The 20,919-nt window shown below is 37.8% G+C and overlaps 1 protein-coding gene across 4 annotated transcripts in view; it reads right to left on the bottom strand.

The window, feature by feature from the left end:
- Positions 1 to 20,919, bottom strand: part of CKAP5 (cytoskeleton associated protein 5) — a 107,812-nt gene that overhangs the window by 27,423 nt on the left and 59,470 nt on the right. For 3 of the 4 annotated variants that reach the window (XM_060159258.1, XM_060159255.1, XM_060159257.1), the window contains 13 exons: positions 17,639 to 17,752; positions 17,239 to 17,349; positions 15,777 to 15,869; positions 12,957 to 13,142; positions 12,333 to 12,427; positions 9,253 to 9,310; positions 9,035 to 9,160; positions 8,282 to 8,421; positions 7,971 to 8,145; positions 7,273 to 7,386; positions 5,698 to 5,826; positions 1,552 to 1,746; positions 1,039 to 1,174 (listed from right to left, as the gene is read on the bottom strand). In XM_060159258.1, coding sequence (XP_060015241.1) covers positions 1,039 to 1,174; positions 1,552 to 1,746; positions 5,698 to 5,826; positions 7,273 to 7,386; positions 7,971 to 8,145; positions 8,282 to 8,421; positions 9,035 to 9,160; positions 9,253 to 9,310; positions 12,333 to 12,427; positions 12,957 to 13,142; positions 15,777 to 15,869; positions 17,239 to 17,349; positions 17,639 to 17,752 — 1,672 coding nt within the window. The remainder of the gene's footprint in view (positions 1 to 1,038; positions 1,175 to 1,551; positions 1,747 to 5,697; positions 5,827 to 7,272; positions 7,387 to 7,970; positions 8,146 to 8,281; positions 8,422 to 9,034; positions 9,161 to 9,252; positions 9,311 to 12,332; positions 12,428 to 12,956; positions 13,143 to 15,776; positions 15,870 to 17,238; positions 17,350 to 17,638; positions 17,753 to 20,919) is intronic. The other variant, XM_060159256.1, reaches the window with a different exon arrangement.

The following is a 20,919-nucleotide window of genomic DNA, read 5'->3' as shown; positions in this document are numbered from 1 at the left end:
TACATCTATTAAAAAATTATTTTTATTTTATTTTTTTGAAAAGTTTTTTTTAAACAAATGTATCCATTTTTAAAGCACTTTCAGTTAGATTTTTTTCCTAATCTTTTTTCTCCCCGATTTCCTCATGAAATTAATTCAGAAAATCTGCATCTCCTTTATCAACATTTAAATTGCAGTTTAAAACCATTTTCTAAATAGCAGTTAAAAAACCTTTATGTTAGACTGATACTTCCTTAAGGGAACAGTCTATCACCTTTGATACTATAGTAAACTATATATACCATATAGCAAGATCCCAATAAATGTTATAACTGAATATATACTTTGATACCAATAATTTAACACATGTAAAATTTCTCACTTTATAGCAACAATAATTTCTACCCCACTAAACAGAATATTATTATTTTGTTTAAGCAATAAGTCTAGAAGAGCAGCGGTTACAGATCAGTGTTCTATTTGTACATTTTGGAATTTTAACATTAGGATGAAGAAATCAAGAATTTTCCCTTGAAGAAGTTTAGTAAATATTAGAATGGATCAGCAAACAGCCAAGTGTAGTGGAAGGGGAACTCATTTATGAATGAGTTAAGCAGAGGTCTCTGCTGGTTCAGCCACTGGCTGGCTGTTTGGCCTTGTGCAAGTCACTTAACCTTTGGTATTCCTTACCTGTTAATAAAGAGGGTTAAGCTAGATGGTCCCAATTCTCCTTCTAACTGTAATATCCAATAGCAGAAAATAGTTGTGGAAACCTTAAAAGTAAGATTGAGCACTTGCTTTCTGGATTATTTCATTGTGATACTCCCAAACTCCTTTTTGGAGTTGGAAATCAAATTATTCATCCTTAAACCCTCAGCACAGTTCCTGGCATAAAACCAGGTAACTTGACAAATGTTTATGAAAGGAGGGTAAGGAGATGGAGGGAGGATTTGGGATCTAAGCCATGAGGAAATGTGATTAAAAAATGAAGGTTTCTATTTCTTTAAGAGTTCCCTTGACTATTTCCTTCCCCTTTAATCCTCTCAAAATAAGAGTTACCTGAGGCAGGCTGGAATTTGGCTGGAGCTGATCCTCCCACGGATTTGGAAGTTGCTTTAGCAGGTGCAGTGGGCTTGGCTGGCATGTTAGCTTTGGCTTTCTCTAACATGGCCAACACCTGATCTTTAGAAGTTGGCTAGGGAGACAATATAACAGAGGTGAGAGGCCACATAAATGATATACTCATGCTATGCTTACTAACAGATCTGCTGTCAAATCCTTGAGCTCCTAGTTTTGAAATACCAACGAAGTAAGGGAGGCAGCACATAGTGCAAGAGAAGTAACACATTATGAAGTCACAGTAAATTAGCTGCCATTCTAGAAGGTCACAATTTTCATCCCTGCAAAGACAGCAGATTCTTTAGAAGTTCTACACTACTAAACATTTTATTTCTGCTCTCACTGGGATTTCAAGTTGAAACTCATAGGAGGTTAATATGATCTTTTGCCTATATAAATTCATGTTCAATATTTTTCTAAATGGCTTTTAACAGCAGCAACAAGTAGTAGTACTTTTAGTTTCCCAGTAGCCTTGGCCATTTTCTCATATCCTAAATGCATCATGAAGAATGGCAAGGCATCTTGGGCCTTCTTTCGCACATCTCCATTGCGATCCTCTAGGCAGGAGTAGAGGTGGGGAACACAAAGGATAAGGTCTGTGGGGGTGGAACGGAGAGTCGGTAGTTTCTCAGCCAGCCAGCCCAGAAGCTGCCAAAAGAAATAAAGACCAGTTACACACTGCACATAGAAAACTGTCATTATTTATGATCTTCAGCTTAATGATTTTATCAGTACCAAACACTGAATTAGTTCTCACACTACAACTTTCCAGTGTGAAATCAGTCATTTCCATTGTCCAATTAAATGATAAACATGCATTTAGATATGAAGATAATCAGCTAAGATAAGGACACAGTTTTTTGGACCACGTTTGAGCATTAAGTTATAAAGCTTTAATAGTTCTTAATGCATCTTAAACTTTCACTTCTTTTTTAATTCTAAGAACTATTCAGCTAGAGAAGATGCAAAATATTTATTTGATTAGAAGATGACAAGTTCTACCAGGACTTCTGCTTTCTGCCTTACATAGACAGTTTTTCTCTATATCTCTAAAATATTCGTTTTATTTTTTGTTTTGTTTGTTTTTCAGCCATGCCGTGTGGCTTGTGGGATCTTAGTTTCCCGACCAGGGATCAAACCGCAGCCACGGTAGTGAAAGCAGAGTCCTAACGACTGGATGCCAGGGAAATCTGTATTTATTTATTTTTAAAATTAATTTTTTAAACTAAATTTATTTATTCATTTTTGGCTGTGTTGGGTCTTCATTTACTACGCATGGGCTTTCTCTAGTTGTGGTGAGCAGGGGCTACTGCTACTCTTTGTTGTGGTGCGCTGACTTCTCATTGCAGTGGTTTTTCTTGTTGCGGAGCACAGGCTCTAGGTGCATGGGCTTCAGTAGTTGTGGCGTGCGGGTTTCAGTAGTTGTGGCTCGCAGGCTTTAGGTGCATGGGCTTCAGTAGTCGTGGCACGCAGGCTTCAGTAGTTGTGGCTCATGGGTTCTAGAGCGCAGGCTCAGTAGTTGTGGCACACGGGCTTAGTTGCTCTGCAGCATGTGGGATCTTCCCGGGCCAGGGCTCGAACCCGTGTCTCCTGAATTGGCAGGTGGATTCTTAACCACTGCACCACGAGGGAAGCCCTGCATTTATTTTTTAGTTGAGATATTTATTGAGATGATTATATATTCACATGCAGTTGTAAGAAATAATACAGAGAGATCCCAGGCACTCTACTCTGTTTCCTCCAACAGTAGCACTTTATGAAACTATACTATAGTATAAACAACCAGGATATTGACATTGATACAATCCACTGATAATACTCAGATTGACCCAGTCTGATTCTGTCTCATTTGTGTATGTGTCTATATTGCTTTCTCTACAATTTTTTCATGTGTTAGTGTATTCCCGCAGTCAAGATTTTGAACAGCTCCATCCCAAGGATCCCATGTGTTGCCTCTTTTATAACCACATTCACATCCCTCCTCCTACTCCCTAATCCCTGGTAACCACTAATCTGTTTATCCATTTCTAAAATATGAGATTTCAAACTCATATAAATAGAATCATATAGTATGTAACTGTTTGGAATTGGAACTGTCAGCACAATTCCTCTGTGATTTATCTAACTTGTTGCATGTATAAATAATTTGTTTCTTTTACTGCTAAATAGTATTACACATATGGATATACAATAGTTTAAGCATTCACCTGTTGAAAGACATCTGGGCTGTTTCCAGATTTTGGCTATTATGAATCAGCTGCTATGAACATTTGTATATAGGCTTTTGTGTAAACATAAATTTTCATTTTTCTGGAATAAATGCCCAAGACTTGCTGGGTCATACAGTAACTACACGTATAGTCTCGTAAGAAACTGCCCAACTGTTTTCTGGAGTGGCTATACCATTTTACATTTCCACCAGGAGAGTGTTCAAGTTTTTCCACATTCTTGCCAGAATTTGGTGTTATCACAATTTTTTATTTTAGTAATTCTGATAGTTGTCTGTGATATCTCATTGCAGTTTTAATTTGCATTTCCTTGATGGCCAATAATGTTGAACACCTTTCATGGGCTTATTTGCCATCTGTATATCCTCTTCAGTGAAATGTCTGTTCTTGTCTTTTGCCTATTTTGTAATTAGATTTTTAACTGTTGAGTTTTGAGAGTTCATATATATATATATATATATATATATATATATATATATATATATTCTCGATGATAGTCCGTTATCAGACACAGAGGTTGCAAATATTTTCTCCCACTCCAGGCTGTCTTTTCATCTTCTTCACATGGTCTTTTGTAGAGTAAGAGTTCTTAATTTTGATGAGGTCCAATTTATCAAATTTTTCTTTGATGAATTGTGGTTTTGGTGTCTAGTCTAAGAATTCTTTGCCTGAAGAATTTCTATATCTTGAAGGTTTTCTCCTATGTTATCTTTAAAAGTTCTATAGTTTTATGTTCTACATTTAAGCCCATAAATCCATTTTGAGTTAATTCTGGTGTAAGATGTGAGGTTTAGGTAAGGTTTAATTTTTTTGTCTCTGGATGTCAACTGCTCCAGCATCATCTGGTGAAAAGGCCACACTTCCTCCACTGAATTACTTTGGAAACACCGTTGAAAATTAGTTGCTCATATTTGTGTGGGTCTATTTCTGGGTTTCCTCTTCAGCTCCACCTATCTGTATCTATCCTCTTCCTCCTACCCCTTGCTATCACAGTGTCTTTTTTTTTTTTTTTTTTTGCCACACAGCTTGGCTGGGGGGATCAGTTCCCCAACCAGGAATTGAACCTGAGCCCTTGGCAGTGAAAGCATGGAGTCCTAAGCACTGGACCGCCAGGGAATTCCCCACAGTGTCTTGATTATGTTAGCAGTTTAATTTCGTAAGCCCTAATATATGGTAGAGAGGTTCTTTCCATTTTTTTCCCTTTGTCAAGATTGTTTTAGCTAGAATATAAATTTTAAAATAACCTTGACTTTGTCTATAAAAAAACTTTCTTGAATTTTGGTAAGAATTACATTAAATGCATACATCAATTATGTATACATTAAATGTATAGAACTGACATTTCTAATTTCTACTATGTTAAATCTTCCAATCCACAAACATGGCATGTCTCTACATCTATGTGGGTCTTCCTTGAATGCTTCATCAGCATTTTTGTAATTTTCAGTAGACATATTTTGTATTTTTTTTGTTAAGTGTATAGCTAAGGATTTCATTTTCTTTGGAGTGACTGTAAACTGTACTATGTTTGTAACTTCGGTTTCCATATGTTCAATGTATTATAAAGAAATGTGATTGACTTTTGTCAAATGTGATTGTGTTTATTTTGTATCCTGCAATCTTACTGAACTCATTTATTAGTTCTAGGAGTTTACTTGTAGATTTCCTGGAATTTTCTATGTAAACAGTCATGTTATCTGCAATTACGGATAGTTTTATTTATTCTTTTTCCAACTGTATGCCTTTCATTTCTTTTTCTTGCCTTATTGCAGTGAGTAGAACTTCCAGTTCTATGCAGAGTAACAGCAGTGAAAGTGGACATTCTTGCTTTGTTCCTGATCTTAGGGGGAAAGCATTCAGTCTTTAACCACTAAGAATATTATCATTTACAGAGGTTTTTTGCAGATGCTTTTTATTTAACTTGAGTAATTCTCTTCTATTACTAACTTACTGACAGCTTTTATCATGAATAGATGTTGGATTTTCTCAAATCCTTTTTTTTGTCAACTGATAGGATTATATGACTTTTCTTTAGCCTGTTGGTATGATGGGTGACACTGATAGACTTTTGAATGTTGAACTATTTTTATGTCATGATTAAAACCTCTTACTTTACCATTTAAGAGTTCAAGCAAAGAGAAAACTTCACAAAAAGGCTAGTCCTTTAAAAAGTTTTATTGTTAAAAAAGCACATGAAAGGAAAAAAGAAAAGGAAGCACATGAATAAAAAAGCTCCAGGAATTTGGTTTCATATTATTAGCGATTTTATAATGGAACTCATTCTATCCATTCATGTATATTTATTAGGTAGGTCCAAGCCTCTATGAAGGTAGAAGACATGAGTAAAGCAAATCATATTTGTGGTACTAACCTCTTGCCTCAAGAAAGGATTTTCCTTTTTGAGCTCTTCAGAAAGATCTTCCCCCTCCAGCCATTCCTTCATGCCAGTCTGTTCTGCCCAAGCATTCACTGTTGCTAGGGCCGCAGCTCGAACATTGTTCTGAATGGAAGAGAGAATCAATAAAGGTAACACTGCTATGGTTTGGAGGTAGGGAGTGAAAAGCCTGTTACTTTATGAACACGAACAATGGAGGTTTCTCTAAAGTCCACATGAACATACTTGGAACATACTTCATCTTCTTTGAAACAGAATGTAGATCCACGTTGTACTGAAACTCCAAAGTAAATTAGAAACATAAAACTCCAAATTGTAAAGATCCCATACTCAGTTAATTAGGGAAAACAGTGACCTGGGCATAAAACATCATGTTAGGGGAACAAACTCTTAGGTTTTGTTTCCTGAACTTCTGGGGACTCTTATGTCCCTGGTTATCTGCTAAAGAATGTAATTCTACCTGTTAGAGAACTCTTAATAGTTAGACTGAAATTAACAATTTGAGTGAACATTTTTGTTTTTATATTAATTTGCATTCATAGAATGAGAACGACTTACTGACGTGAAAAATATTAAAATAGTCCAATTCCTCAAATTAAATGTATTACACAAAAATAAAGAGACATTCGAATATTCAATTAAGGATAAACATAAGAGCTTGCAACTTTCAATGTGACAAATTCCAGGACTGTGAAACTGCAAATATCTTACTGAAGTACCAGAAGATCCTACTCTAGTAGTTGAGGGAACAGGTAGAAAATAAAATACATGATCCAAAATTTATACGTTTATTCACTCTTTATACCAACACCTTAAACAATGATATCATAATCATAATAGCAACCATTTTTTGAGTACATACTGTATGAGACAGGTACAGGTACTTTATGTACAGTTGCTTATTTAATTCTGTAAGAATTAAATTTCATAGATAAAAAACTGAAACTCAAAAAGATAAACAACTTATCTAAGGGTCACAAAGCTAGTGAGATATCTGATCACCTTAATAATGCCTGGGAGGTAAAAATTTTTACGATTTTCCTCCTAATATTCTCTTCTCTAACAAAGTTTATAAACTGTTTACATGCACTCTTACATGTAAGAAAAGGATTGGGGCTTCCCTGGAGGCGCAGTATTTAAGAATCTGCCTGTCAATGCAAGGGACACGGGTTCGAGCCTTGGCCCAGGAAGATCCCACATGCCGTGGAGCAACTACGCCTGTGTGCCACAACTACTGAGCCTGCGCTCAAGAGCCTGCAAGCCACAACTACTGAGCCCACGCATCACAACTACTGAAGCCCGTGCACCTAGAGCCTGTGCTCTGCAACAAGAAGCCACTGCAATGAGAAGCCCGCGCACCATGACAAAGAGTAGCCCCCGCTCGCCACAACTAGAGAAAGCTCGTGCACAGCAACAACGACCCAACACAGCCAAAAATAAAAACAAATAAATAAATTAATTAAAAAAAAAAAAAAAAAGGATTATTCTTAGCCCAGTCATGTGGCTGGCCTAATTCCAGAACAGAGCTGTGGTAAAAAGAGTCAGGTTTACCTTGCTGTCTCCAAGCACTGTGATGATAGAGATGCCTAAGTTCTTCACATGTTGCTTGATGTTTGGGCCCATGGCTACTGCCAACTGCTGGAGGATATTCAACGTCTGCTGCACCTGGGTGGGAAAAGCCAACACCTTATGTTCAAACCATTGCAAGGTGTGCTCAAAGTTTTGCAAGTTTGCTGCTATACAGTCAATGCAGTAGGAAGTTTCTGGCCTACTTTAAAAAAATCAGCTCATTATGATACTAATCAGCTTATGAATAATTTTTGGGTGATGGTGTCTCCTTTTATCATCAGTTCATAAAATTGGAATATTAGAATTTTCGACTAGAGATTACAATGCTTTATAATTTTAAAGTAAGGTAAAGCCTAGTTTAAGAAAAATCTCACATAAAAATCCAAATTTAAAAATTAGAAATTAACTTGTTTATGGGTATTACAAGCAGTTTTATACAAAAATACTTAATATCAGAGCCCTGTAAACAGCAAATCTGAGATTCATGAAAATTTGATTAATAAACTTGCCATCTACCAACATATCTTGAGGCACACTTAAGAAATTAAAGGAAGCTATTTCTAGTTCAAAGCAATAGAGTGACTAACTCCTTTTTGTTTTTGCTGGTGAAGGTTACTGAAAAGGATCACCCTGCAGGGGCAGAGAGGGGAGAGAAAAAAACAGGCATATATTCTACGTACCAAGATTTTATTTGAATCGTTGAGTCGACCCTTCAAGGCAGTTGGAAGTTCACCTATGTTTGGCTGGATAAATTTTGCTTCATTGATAATACCTGCCACTTCATCTAGGCCTTCTTTCCTGATCTTCCAATTCTTGTCACCAATCTTAGACACCAACTCTGAAGTTATTTTATCACTGAAAAAAAAAAGACAGAATCCTTAATTCCAGATGCCTAAAAGAACAATGATGTCACAGAAGTACCCTGACTGAGAAATAGAAGACACCATTAAGAACTAAGTATAATACATCAAATAAATCATTAGCAACAAACCTGATTTCTGTCCTTGGCAAAAGATCCACAACATCATTGCCCCCATCATCTGGTTCGTCTCCATCTTCTCCTTCATCTGTACCACTTGTACTGTGTTTGGAAATCCCTCTGGTTGGAGCAGGTGGGTTCTGTCCCTGCATCTACACACAAATAAGTCAGTGAGGCTAATGAACTTGATGAAGAATATGAGAGCAAACTGGTTAGAGAATGGTACCTGTGTCAAACTTTCATATTCCTTCATAATACTTAATATTCACACAGCACATATTTTAATTCCTACTTAGATTCCAATTTTGAGACTATGTGACAAAAGATATCTTTATACAAACCTATTAGAATATGACTTCTCAATCATAAAGCTGTCATTTGACTGGTATGCCCAAGACAATATACAGCAAGTCTGCCAAAACTTAGCAATTTCAATTAGAAAGTTTATTCAAGGAAGGTCAAGTTTCTTTTTACTTAAAAAAAAAATTTAATGTTATATTTAGTGTACTTCTGGAATAGGTAATACATTCAAAATGTTTAATATTCCAAAGCCACAAAGGGGAAAATGTCCCATCCTATACTATAGCTATCTAGTTCTCTTCCTCACAAAGTCATCTATTTCTTATGAATTCTTCCCAGGGATACCTTATACATATAAAAGCAAATACATACATATTCTTCATTCCAAAGGGTTAAAAGTTTAAACTTAACTAATATAAGCATTCTCAAGTCAACTATGGATTGTATCATTTGTGGAATCTTTACCTTCTCAAATTCTGCATCTATCTGGGATAGGAGGGCAGGCTTCTCATCCTCAAAGAACATTCGCAAAGAGGGACCAACGTACAGATACATCACGCCAAGCAAGGTGATGGCAGAAGTCCTCACAGCCTGGCAGAACAAAAATAACTTTTCAGATCAGAACAGAACCATAAAGATGGCTGTACTTACCACTCTTCCTATACATGCTGGTATGTACTCACTGGGTTTGTTGCAGCAAGAGCTGTCTTCACATTGCTAATGAAAGCTTTCACGTTCAATCTAGAAGAAATGATACTTAGAATGAAAAACAAGTGAAACCTCAAAATACTCAATGGAGTTTTATAAAGCCAGACTCTAGAACCAGCTTCCTTTAGATATGTCCTGAGTTTCACCTATTCTCTTTCTACACTCATTTAAAGTAAGCTTTAAATACTATCTATATGCATTAGATCAATCCAGTGTTGATCTCTTTCCTGAACTCCAGATTCATATATCCGACTGCCTTTGTGACATTTCCATTTTTATGTCTAGTAGATAACCTACATCTGTCAAAACCAAACTCCTGATTGTCCACAGCCCGCCCCCAAACCTGTTCTTCCCATAGTCTTCCCTATCTCAGTAAACAGGCACTTCATTCTCCAGTTGCTCAGGCCATCCCTGACTCCTCAGAGTCACCCTTGACTCCTCTTCTCTCTTAAGTTCAATATCCTGCTTAGTTCTACCTTCAAAATATATTCTGAGTCATAATACTTCCAAGCCATATAATTTCTTGACAGGATTATTTCAGTAGCCTTCTAATTAGTCTCCCTGCTTCTGCCCTTGATCTTCACTATCTGTTCTGACTGAATAATCCTCGTATTATTCTGCTCAAAACTATCTAATGGTTTCCAATTTATTCAAAACTTTGAGGCCCTACACAACCTGGGCCCCTGTTCTTTCTTCAATCTTTATCTCCTACCACTCCCTACTCCCTCACTCTTCTACTTCAACTGCATTCTGAAGAACAATTACTCCTTGCTATTTTAAAATATATCACATGTGCTCCTGCCACAGGGCTTTTGCACTTGCTGTTCCCTTCATCTAGAATGTTTTTCTCCCAGGACTTCCCTAACCACTTCCTGGCGCAGTGGTTAAGAACCTGCCTGCCAATGCAAGGGACACAGGTTCAAGCCCTGGTCCAGGAAGATCCCACATGCCGCGGAGCAACTAAGCCTGTGCACCACAACTACTGAGCCTGAGCTCTAGAGCCCGCGAGCCACAACTACTGAGCCTGCGTGCCACAACTACTGAAGCCCGCGCGCCTAGAGCCCGTGCTCCGCAACAAGAGAAGCCACTGCAACGAGAAGCCCACGCACCACAACGAAGAGTAGCCCCTGCTCGCCGCAACTAGAGAAAGCCTGCGCACAGCAACAAAGACCCAATACAGCCAAAAATAAATAAATAAAATAACTTTATGAAAAAAAAAAATCTTGGCTTTGCCACTTTCTGTGACTTGGGCAGATCACTCAAGCTTTCAGTGCTCTAGTTTCCTCATCTATAAAAGGAGAGAACAATACCTCACATGGTTTTTAATGATGATTAAATCAAATGAGTTATTATTTAGAAAGTGCCAGGCATAAAGTAAGTCTATAAAATTTTGTTAAATAAAATACAATAGTTCCCCCTTATCTGGGAGGGATACTTTCCAAGACCCCCCAGTGGATTCCTGAAACTGTGGATAGTACTACATATACTATTTTTTTCCTATACCTATGGAACTATGATAAAGTTTAATTTATAAATTAGACACAGTAAGAGATTAGTAATAATAACTAATAACAGAATAGAACAATTATAACAATATACTGTAATAAAAGTTATGTGAGTGTGCTCTTTCTCCTTAATCAATTTTTTCAACTCTACCAGAAATGCAGAGGCTGCTTCACTGGCAAACGCAGCCTCTCCTGTAATTTTTACATTTTTCAGTCCCAACCTGTTTCTGAATCTGTGTAGCCATCCTTACTTGCAGCAAATGGCTTGGTGTCACTTGTTTCAGGGGATCCCTTACTGAAATCTTCATAGGCTGCACGCTTTTGGGTGGAACACGTTGCCATCAGTCATGTTTTCTTTCCGTTTATGTCTTCCACCCAAAAATTCAATGCCTTTTCCATCTTAACTAAGCACTTACAATGTTTGCAGTTTGAGGTGCAACAGTGAAACTCACGAATTTTTTTCCTTCACAATTTATGGATAGAAGATTCTTACTGTAGATCTTAGCAACCTCAGCATGCCAGTTTTTTCTTTCCTTACTGAGTTGAGAACTTTCACTTTTTTACTTAAAGGAAGCACTTTACAGCTTCTTTTTAGCATATCCAAATTGCCAGCATCTCTACTCTTGCACTTTGGGGCAATTTTTTTTACGACTTTTTTGATGTGGACCATTTTTAAAGTCTTTATTTAATTTCTTACAATATTGCTTCTGTTTTATGTTTTTGTTTTTTGGCCATGAGGCATGTGGGATCTTAGCTCCCTGACCAGGGATCGAACCCGCTCCCCCTGCATTGGAAAGCAAAGTCCCAACCACTGGACAGCCAGGGAAGTCCCATAGGGCCATTATTAAGTAAAATAAGGGTTACTTGAACAGCAGCACTGCAATACCACAAGGATCGATCTGTAACTGAGACAGCTACTAAGTGACTGATGGGTGGGATACACTGGACAAAGGAATGATTCATATCCTGGGCAGGACAGAGTGCGATTTCATCATGCTACTCAGAACGGCCCACAGTTTAAAACTTATAAATTGTTTATTTCTGAAATTTTCCATTTAATATTTTTTGAATGCAGTTGACTGTGGGTAACTGACACTGTGGAAGGTGAAACCACATATAAGCGGGGGACTACTGTAAACAAATGTGATCAATAGACAAATAACTTTGGGAAAGAGTGGGTTAAACAAGTGTCTCAACTGCAGGACTTCTCAGAGCCTTTAATTTTCCAACGTGCACTATAGATCTCTAAACAAGTGTGATTTTATATAGTATTTTCCAAATGTATTTGACTAGAAATCCTTGGAACTGGCTTTTCTGTGGGACAGTTACAAATACTTGAGGAAAAATAACTTAGAGAACTCTAATATTAGTGGATATCAAAATGCAGGAGCACAAGCCAATATAGGCTTTTGGAACAAAGGTAGTCTTGTTTTATATAAATTATAGACAATCCAGCTCTGGCTTCTCAGAAATAAGCAGCAATAGCTACAACAAATATAATCACCAGTTAGAGACTGGCAAAACATGTGCTTGATTTCTTTCTGACTTACCCAGAAAAACCAAATTCTTTTATTGCATTTGATAGCCAATTCAGAGTTTCTGACTGATTCTTGGGATTCTTCTGTAAGAAAGCCATTGACATAACCTGGAGTGGAAAAACAAACATACAAAAAACCAAAACAGATCTGTGTTTTCTCTCATATTTCTCACAGAAATATAGCTTGACATTAAGGCAGTAGTAGATTAAGCGTGGTTTTCCTGATGCTAACACAACTGCAAGAATGCCTTAGGAATGAAATATTTAATTTACACAAGAAAATGAGGTAAGTGACAGAAGTATTAAAAGCATTCTCACAGTATTGTACATCACCTAATACTTCAATAAAAAAAATTTTTTTAAAAGGCAATCTGGACTGTTTACAACTTTTCATTAGTGGTCACTCTGGATGATAATGTCTTAAGAGAAAATTACTTTCATTCTTAATAGAATATTCTTGACTAAGACAATTTTAATTATCAGGCAACAGTGCAAAAATTACTAAAGGTAAAAGTAAAACAGTATCAAAAAAGGTTTTACTTGAGAAGAAAAGAACTAAAGTTTAACTAATAACTTTAAATTAAAATTTGGGAAAAAACTGGGAAAACTTGAGGAAAGAGAGCTCTGTGTCACTAACCTGTTCAGCTGTCCATGGCAACATACAAGCTTCTGCTATTGCTGTCATAGCTTCTTTTGCATTGTTCCCACATTTCACATCTCCAATCTTGTCTACAAGGCCATCTAAGACGATCTGAGCTGAAGTTTTGGAAAAATTTCCCTTCTGGGCAATCAAAGCAACTATGTGAAGCTTCATTTGCATCACCTGAACAAGGATAAGTATCAGAAAGTTATGAGTAAGCCAAAGACATTTTTTTTGGCGGGGGTGGGGCGTGCCACGCGGCTTCTGGGATCTTAGTTCCCTGACCAGAGATTGAACCAGGCCCTCGGCAGTGAAAGTGCCAAGTCCTAACCACTGGACCGCCAGGGAATTGCCCAAAGACATTTATTTATTTACTTATTTTTATAGCAGCCTGAAGATGTAACAGCTGAGAACATGACCAAACTAAAATCAAACTTTAAACCAAGAAACAAAATAATTTTTATCCTTTAATTGTTATCTATTAATGTAGCTGACAGCTAAGACAGAAAAAAAGCCACTGTTTTAAAATATTAACAAGCAATGTTACCACATGAAGTTTATGAATTGAAAAATATAATTTCTATATTCTCCTTCTCCTATGGTTATCTGCATATAGTACTGAGCATACATCCTGAAATACATAATAAAATGACCATACTAATTCAGAGTTCCTACTAGAGTTGCCCACAAAAAAAATTACAACCCTCATGTACGTACGTACACACACACACACACACACACACACACACACACACACACACACACACACACACACACACACACACACCAGAACTTGAGAGATTTAAAGAATTTGTAGATTTTTAAGTGGAAGAATGGAAGGAACTGTGAAAAACAATTTAAAGATATTAATGTGATGATGGCAGATGTCTGGGACTTCAGACACTTTTGACCAAAAATATTTCCCTTTTTCCTGTTTGAATATTTAAATAACAAGTGTTGGCAAGGAAGTAGAGAAACTGGAACTCTCCTGCACTGCTAGTGCAAAGATAAAATGGTACAGCCACTTTAGAAAACAGTTTGTCAGTTTCTCAGAAAGTTAAACACAGAGTCACCATAAGACCCAGCAATTCTACTAGGTATATACATGTGTTCACACAAAAGTTTGTACATGAAAGTTCATAGTAGCATTATTCACAATAGCCCCAAAGCAGAAACAATGCAAATGCCCATCAACTTATGAATGGGAAGGGACTTCCCTGGTGGTCCAGTGGTTAAGACTCCGTGCTTCCAATGAAGGGGTCGCGGGATCCCTGGTTGGAGAACTAAGATTCCATATGCTACGTGACACAGCCGAAGAAAAAACAAAGAACTTATGAATGGGTAAATAAAATGTTGTATATCCATACGATGGAATACTGTTTAGCAATAAAAGACTGTAGGGCTTCCCTGGTGGCGCAGTGGTTGACAGTCCACCTGCTTATGCAGGGGAGGTGGGTTCGTGCCCCAGTCCAGGAGGATCCCACATGCCGCGGAGCGGCTGGGCCCGTGGGCCATGGCCGCTGAGCCTGCATGTCCGGAGACTGTGCTCCGCAGCGGGAGAGGCCATGGCCGTGAGAGGCCCGCGTACCGCAAAAAAAAAAAAAGACTGTAGAGTTGATATATGCTACAGTATGGATGAACCTTGAAAACATTATGCTAAGTAAAAGCCAGACACAAAAGGCCACATCATTCTATTTACATGAAATGTCCAGGAGAAGTGATCCATAGAGAGAGAAAGTAGATTAATTGTTGCCAGGGACTGGGGGTGCGGACTTGGGGAGGAATAGAGAGTGACTACTGATGGGTATGGGGTTTCTTTTTGGGGTGATGAAAATACTCTAAAATTAAATAGTGGTAGGAGTTGCTAACTATGTGTATAGACTAAAAACAGCTGCACTGTACCGTTTAAAACAATTTTATACCCTCAGGAAAGTTGTTATAAAGGAAAAAAAGATATAAAATTATCTCTTGATATGGATCTAATACAAAGAAGGGTATTAGCTCAAATCAGGTGTGCTTCTTTCACCTATCTGAGAAGCTACGTAAGGGGAGTTTTAAAAGTGGTGGTGTGAGGGGAAGAAGGCAGTATCAGAACCTTCTGGCACGGGAAACCTTTGTGGAGCTGGATGGTTTGGATGAGGTTATAAAGTAGTGCTAAGGGAACAGTGAGCAAGGGAGCTATGGTCCTAAACAGAGAATAAGAGGTGGCAAAACAGAAGTAAAAAAGAGACTAGCAGGAAGCCAAAAATAAACCTGATACATTTCAAACTTTTGTTTCCCATCAGCTCTATGTATGTCTAGAGGAGAAGAAGAAAACACTTTTCTCATTTTCCTTCATGTATTACTTTCCTATACCTCCCTTTACACCTACTTTTTAAACTAAATAATGCTACTGCTCAATTTCATCTCTATTATCAGTTAATGAGTTAAACCGATTATGTGGTAATTTTTTATTGGCAATTTAAAGACTACATTTATTTTTTATGCAAAGAAATAAGAAAGCTATCTCATTGTTCATCCCTCCCTATATTCGAGGGCTTCCAGGTCTAAATAATGAGAAAAATGCATACATATGAATTAACAAACAGTAAGTATTTGTATATATATAAACTCCTAAATGCACAAAGTTAGAGTTATGTGTTTAATCAAAATGCACACATTCCACTGTTCATTTAAAATTACATGACACATTGGCTGAGTGATTTTAAAAAAAAGAACAAGCTAAAAATTACCAAACTATACCTCTCTAATACACCATAGGATGATGTAATGAAAATTACTTCAATAAAAGATATTAAATCTCTAATTTAAATATACCTGAAAATTAGTTTCTTTCCATCCAGGTTTCTTGGCCAGCATCCTCACTAATGCCTGGCATGGCATTTCAGTTCGGTCCATTAGTTCAACAGCCTTGAAGTAAAACAAGATAGTAGGAGAGTTAAGGGATTAATGATTAGTTCCAAGGGAACAGTATATACCAAATCAATTACGTGTTTACCTTTGAAGGAGTGAGGGGAATAGAAATGAGGAGGGTCACAGATAGAGTTTGTTTACTTTCTGTTCTAATACTTTGTTTCTTAAGTTGGATGTTTGGTATATGGTTGTTATAGTGATGCCACTGAAACTCTTTTTTTCACATTTCAAGAATTCATAAATAATTTGCCCCAAAGAAAGTAACAGTTTTAATTTGCCCAGTGTATGGCTGAAACTGCTTATACATATTTTGACTTATTCGATTTTCCTAAAAACATAGCAAAGTAGAGTAGGTTAGAAGCATTTAAGTACAGGTTTCAAAGAAGCACACCCAGGGCTAAGCTTGAGTGGCGGATGCAGGACTGGAAGCCAGGACTCCTGGCTCAAGTCGCAGCATTCTTGCAGTTTCTCCACACCCCTCATCATTAGAATCAAAGAGTGTGTGCCAAAATAAACCACCATGCTCCTGTCCAACACAGATTTTTCTTAAAGAAGCTTCTCATACCAAGTGATAATGTCTATTCTTCTGAGAATCATGACAACAAAGAGGGAAACATAAAATGGATGAGGGGTGGTTTATGTGAAGAGACCTGTTTGCCTAGTAAGTTTAATACCATAATATTAAAATTCAGGGACTTCCCTGGTGGCACAGTGGTTAAGAGTCTGCCTGCCAATGCAGGGGACATGGGTTCGATCCCTGGTCTGGGAAGATCCCTGGTCTGCCACGGAGCAACTAAGCCCGTGCGCCCCAACTACTGATGCCTGCGTGCCCTAGAGCCCACGTGCCACAACTACTAAAGCCTGCACGCTCCAGGGCCTGCATGCTGCAACTACTGAACCCGCGTGCTTCAACTACTGAAGCCCATGTGCCTAGAGCCCTTGCTCTGCAACAAGAGAAGCCACCGCAATGAGAAGCCTGTGCACCTCAATGAAGAGTAGCCCCCGCTCACCACAACTAGAGAAAGCCTGAGCGCAGCAACAAAGACCCAACACAGCCAAAAAAAAAAAAAAAATTAAAAATAAAATAAAATTCATGTAAGCCTTATAATTCAGAATAAACCTAATTTTCTTGAGTATGCATCACTTAGGTTATGAGCTGATAGAAGCCACAGAAAGCAGATGTTGAAAGATAAATACTAAACAGCTAAAAAGCAAATAAAAACCCCACCTCATCTTTAGTTAACACCCTGCAGACATGTTCACTGGTTACAAAATACAGCAATTAGGACTAGTCCTTCATTTATCAATTCATCACTTCTGTATGATGTAATTTTCTTTCACATTCAACTCATCCCTGTGTACCCACCTTTTGGAACTCTTCCATACAGGCCAGCCTTTCCTTCCAGTTACTGCTGTCTAGAAGCTGTATACAGGTAGCAGGAAGGACAGCTGAAGCTTTTTCTTCACATACTTCTATCTGTAAGATACAAAACATTAACACTAATAATTGCTTAAGGAAACAGATGGCAACAATGTAAGAATACCCCAGCCAAAACTACAAGAACACTCCCATAGGTGTGTTTTAGTATCTGAGGATTCTATTATACTACTGTAAAGGGGAAGTTTGTCCAAGGCACAGTTTCAATAAGCTAAAAAGACATCCATTAACTATACGTTACAGAACTCAGAAAAGAAAGAACCTGAACCTCCTCATAGGCAATGACTTTCCGTGGTTTTGAGTTTGAGGCATACTGTATAATACTGACCGAGAGCTCAGGCTCCACTATTTCTTTAGTCTCCAACCCTTTCTTGTTCTTGGTTCCAGTGCTCCCTGCGCCTCCTAGTGCAGCTGGTTTCCCCTTCTTCGGTGGCCCGCCAGGCTAAAAGCAAACAGAAAAATATTAAACCACTTAAGGATTTAGAATAGTGATTCTTAGACATTTTGGGATTAGAGATTCCTCAAAAATTTGATTAAAATGAGGGATCACTCAACCAACAGCGACAACAAAAAGACCCATATTTTTTGTGCCCACAGAATTTAGCAATTTCAAGGGCAGACAGACCTCCTGAAGATCATTCATGGGGAATCTGTAGAAGCTGTGTTAAGAACCTCTAGGGCTTCCCTGGTGGCGCAGTGGTTAAGAATCCGCCTGCCAATGCAGGGGACGTGGGTTCGAGCCCTGGTCCAGGAAGATCCCACATGCCGCGGAGCAACTAAGCCTGTGTACCACAACTACTGAAGCCCACATGCCTAGAGCCCATGCTCCACTACAAGAGAAACCACCGCAATGAGAAGCCCGAGCACCACAACGAAGACAACAGCAACTAGAGAAAAGTCCATGAGCAGCAACGAAGACCCAACACAGCCAAAAATAAATAAAATTAAAAAAAAAAAGAACCTCTAATTCAAAATGAGCTAATGAGATAAATGAAATAAAAACAATAAACTGGATTTATGCTACATTTACAGATTAATTTGAGAATTAATGTTTGATGCCTTTAAATGCCTCTAGATCCTTCCTACACTAGTAAAGGGCAGTTTCCGAGTTATAACATTTACTCACTATTTAACCACAAAGTACTCACTATTTAACCACAAAGTTACTCCAAGTAACATGGAATATGTTATTACTCACTGTAGAACTATCTAATTTGTGAAGAAAAAGAGGTGTTACGCCAATTTCAGTGAGTGTTCTAGTTATGTTGAAGATGGCCATCTCACTGAATATTGTTTTATTAGTTTTCCAGTTGACTTGCTTGGGTTTTCCAAGAATATGATCATATAATCTATAAAAATGATATATTTAATCATATCCAAGTATCCATCCATTTCTATACGGTTAAGAATTTTTATCAAGAAGACATGCTGAAATTTATTATATTCCTTTTCAGTGTTTGAAATTAGACTTCTTTTGATCTATAAATTCAGTAATTTTTCTAATATCAAACTATCCTTGTGATCCTGGAATAAACTTCAGTTGCTCATACTTTCTATTGCACCCACTGGATTCTATCTGCTAATATTCTATTTAACTATCTTGATTTAAATTTATGTCACCCCCAGTTTTGAAAGGTCACAAGAAAATAGCAGTTTATCATAAGGTATACAGCCAAGGGCAGTAACATTAATATGGCAACACACATCACTGTCCACATCATTCCTTCTACCTATTTTGGATATTTGTTAAGCAATGCCCAAACCTAAAAAGAAAAGATAAAATGACAGAGGACCAATTTAGTCTTGAACATCCAGAGCTGTTCTGAAACCACTGTTATCTTGAACATATTCTGAGCTTTTAAGGTGGGGTTAGCAAAGCTAAGATGCTGGTTTTTAATCCAATGGAAACCTCTAACACTTGCCAGTTCACATTAGCACTATGATTTTATTGGTTCATAATAACTACCCCATGAAGAGAGATTTAATTGTTTTCTCACTGTAAAAATAGAAAATTTTACACTCTTTGATTTACTAGAACACCTCTTCTGGATCCTTTCTTGTATATAATAGTACTCTGTTTTATTAATTGAGAGGCACCTCAATTAATAAATCTCCTTTTTTTTTTTAAACATAGACATACATGTTTATTGGCTTAGTAGGTTTATTAGATGATACTGTCCTACTGATTTTTTCAAAAGAACAAAAGCAGGTCCTTCCCCACTCCACCCACAGCTTATTCTTGGGGGAAGGAAAAGAATCCCTTATAAGAGAAAGCCGGCTAGCATGGAAAGGTTCAGCAAGATAAGAAAAGGTCTTAAGGTGCTGCGCCCAGGTCACTGTCCAGAGAGGCAGGAGCTGGTGAGAAAGGAGAAAATAGCTGCCAACTCCCTGTACTGGAGTACTGAAGAGACAGCATAACATGAAAGTACACAGACTCTGTAGCTAGATACCTGGGTTCAAATCCCAGTTCTGCAACTCTGGTCATTCAACAAATATATGCAGAGCTCCTGCTATATGCCGGAGCCTCTTCTATGCACAAGTGGTCAAGCAGTGACAAGATCTCTATCCTTTAAAGTTTACAATACAGTGTGGGGAGACAGAATAAACAAACAAGTGAATTGTAAGAGCATGTGCAGGACATGTAACCTTGCTGAGCCCCAGTTTCCTTTTCTGGAAAAACAGGGATCACAAAACCCTTATCTCAAGGATTGTTATGATGATTAAATAAGATTATGTAGGTAAAATGCTTCACAAAGTAAAGCTCACTAAATATCAGTTCTCTTCTCCTAACTCCAGGCTGGGGCTCAGGGTGGAAAAGAGAATCAAACTTCTTGCATTTTCAGCAGATAACTTCATGCTTAAGAGAATCCAGTCCAAGAAAAGTGTTCACTGTAAGAATGCCATATTTGCCCTTGGTCATTTCCCCCTCTTCTACACTAGAAAGTGAGACCCTGATGGAACGGAGACTTGGTGCTGCAATTCCAGAGCATTATTAGCAAAATGACCTTATGTTAAGTTAGAAAATGAACTTACATTATTAATGTTATGTACCTTGCCATACTATTTCATTATTATTTTTAATAAATTTATTTTATTTATTTTTGGCTGCGTTGGGTCTGTTGCTGCACGTGGGCTTTCTCTAGTTGCAGCAGGCAGGGGCTACTCTTTGCTGTGGTGTGCAGGCTTCTCTTGTTGCGGAGCACAGGCTCTAGGTGCGCAGGCTTCAGTAGTTGTGGCACGTGGGCTCAGTAGTTATGGCTCGCAGGCTCAGCAGTTGTAGCACACGGGCTTAGTTGCTCTGTGGCAAGTGGGATCTTCCCAGACTAGGAATCGAACTCGTGTCCCCTGCATTGGCAGGTGGATTCTTAACCACTGCGCCACCAGGGAAGTCCCTATTTCATTATTTAATGATACTTTCTGATGCCTTAAAATGTACTCCTGTATCTTCATTACCATTTTTATCTCTATATAGGTTTCAAATAACCAAATGTACTATTGGAATATGCTGTCTTCATTAAAAGATGCTCTGCTGTATTTTGAATGTTGTAATGAGTTCATCTCTCAAATGAAATCATATTGAAGAACAACCCTGAACCTGAGATTCAGACC

This window comes from Lagenorhynchus albirostris, chromosome 9 (assembly GCF_949774975.1).
Source record: "Lagenorhynchus albirostris chromosome 9, mLagAlb1.1, whole genome shotgun sequence".
Classification (NCBI taxonomy): Eukaryota; Metazoa; Chordata; class Mammalia; order Artiodactyla; family Delphinidae; genus Lagenorhynchus; species Lagenorhynchus albirostris.
The sequence above is the reverse complement of the archived record's forward strand: the minus strand, read 5'-3'. Positions and strand labels throughout refer to the sequence as shown.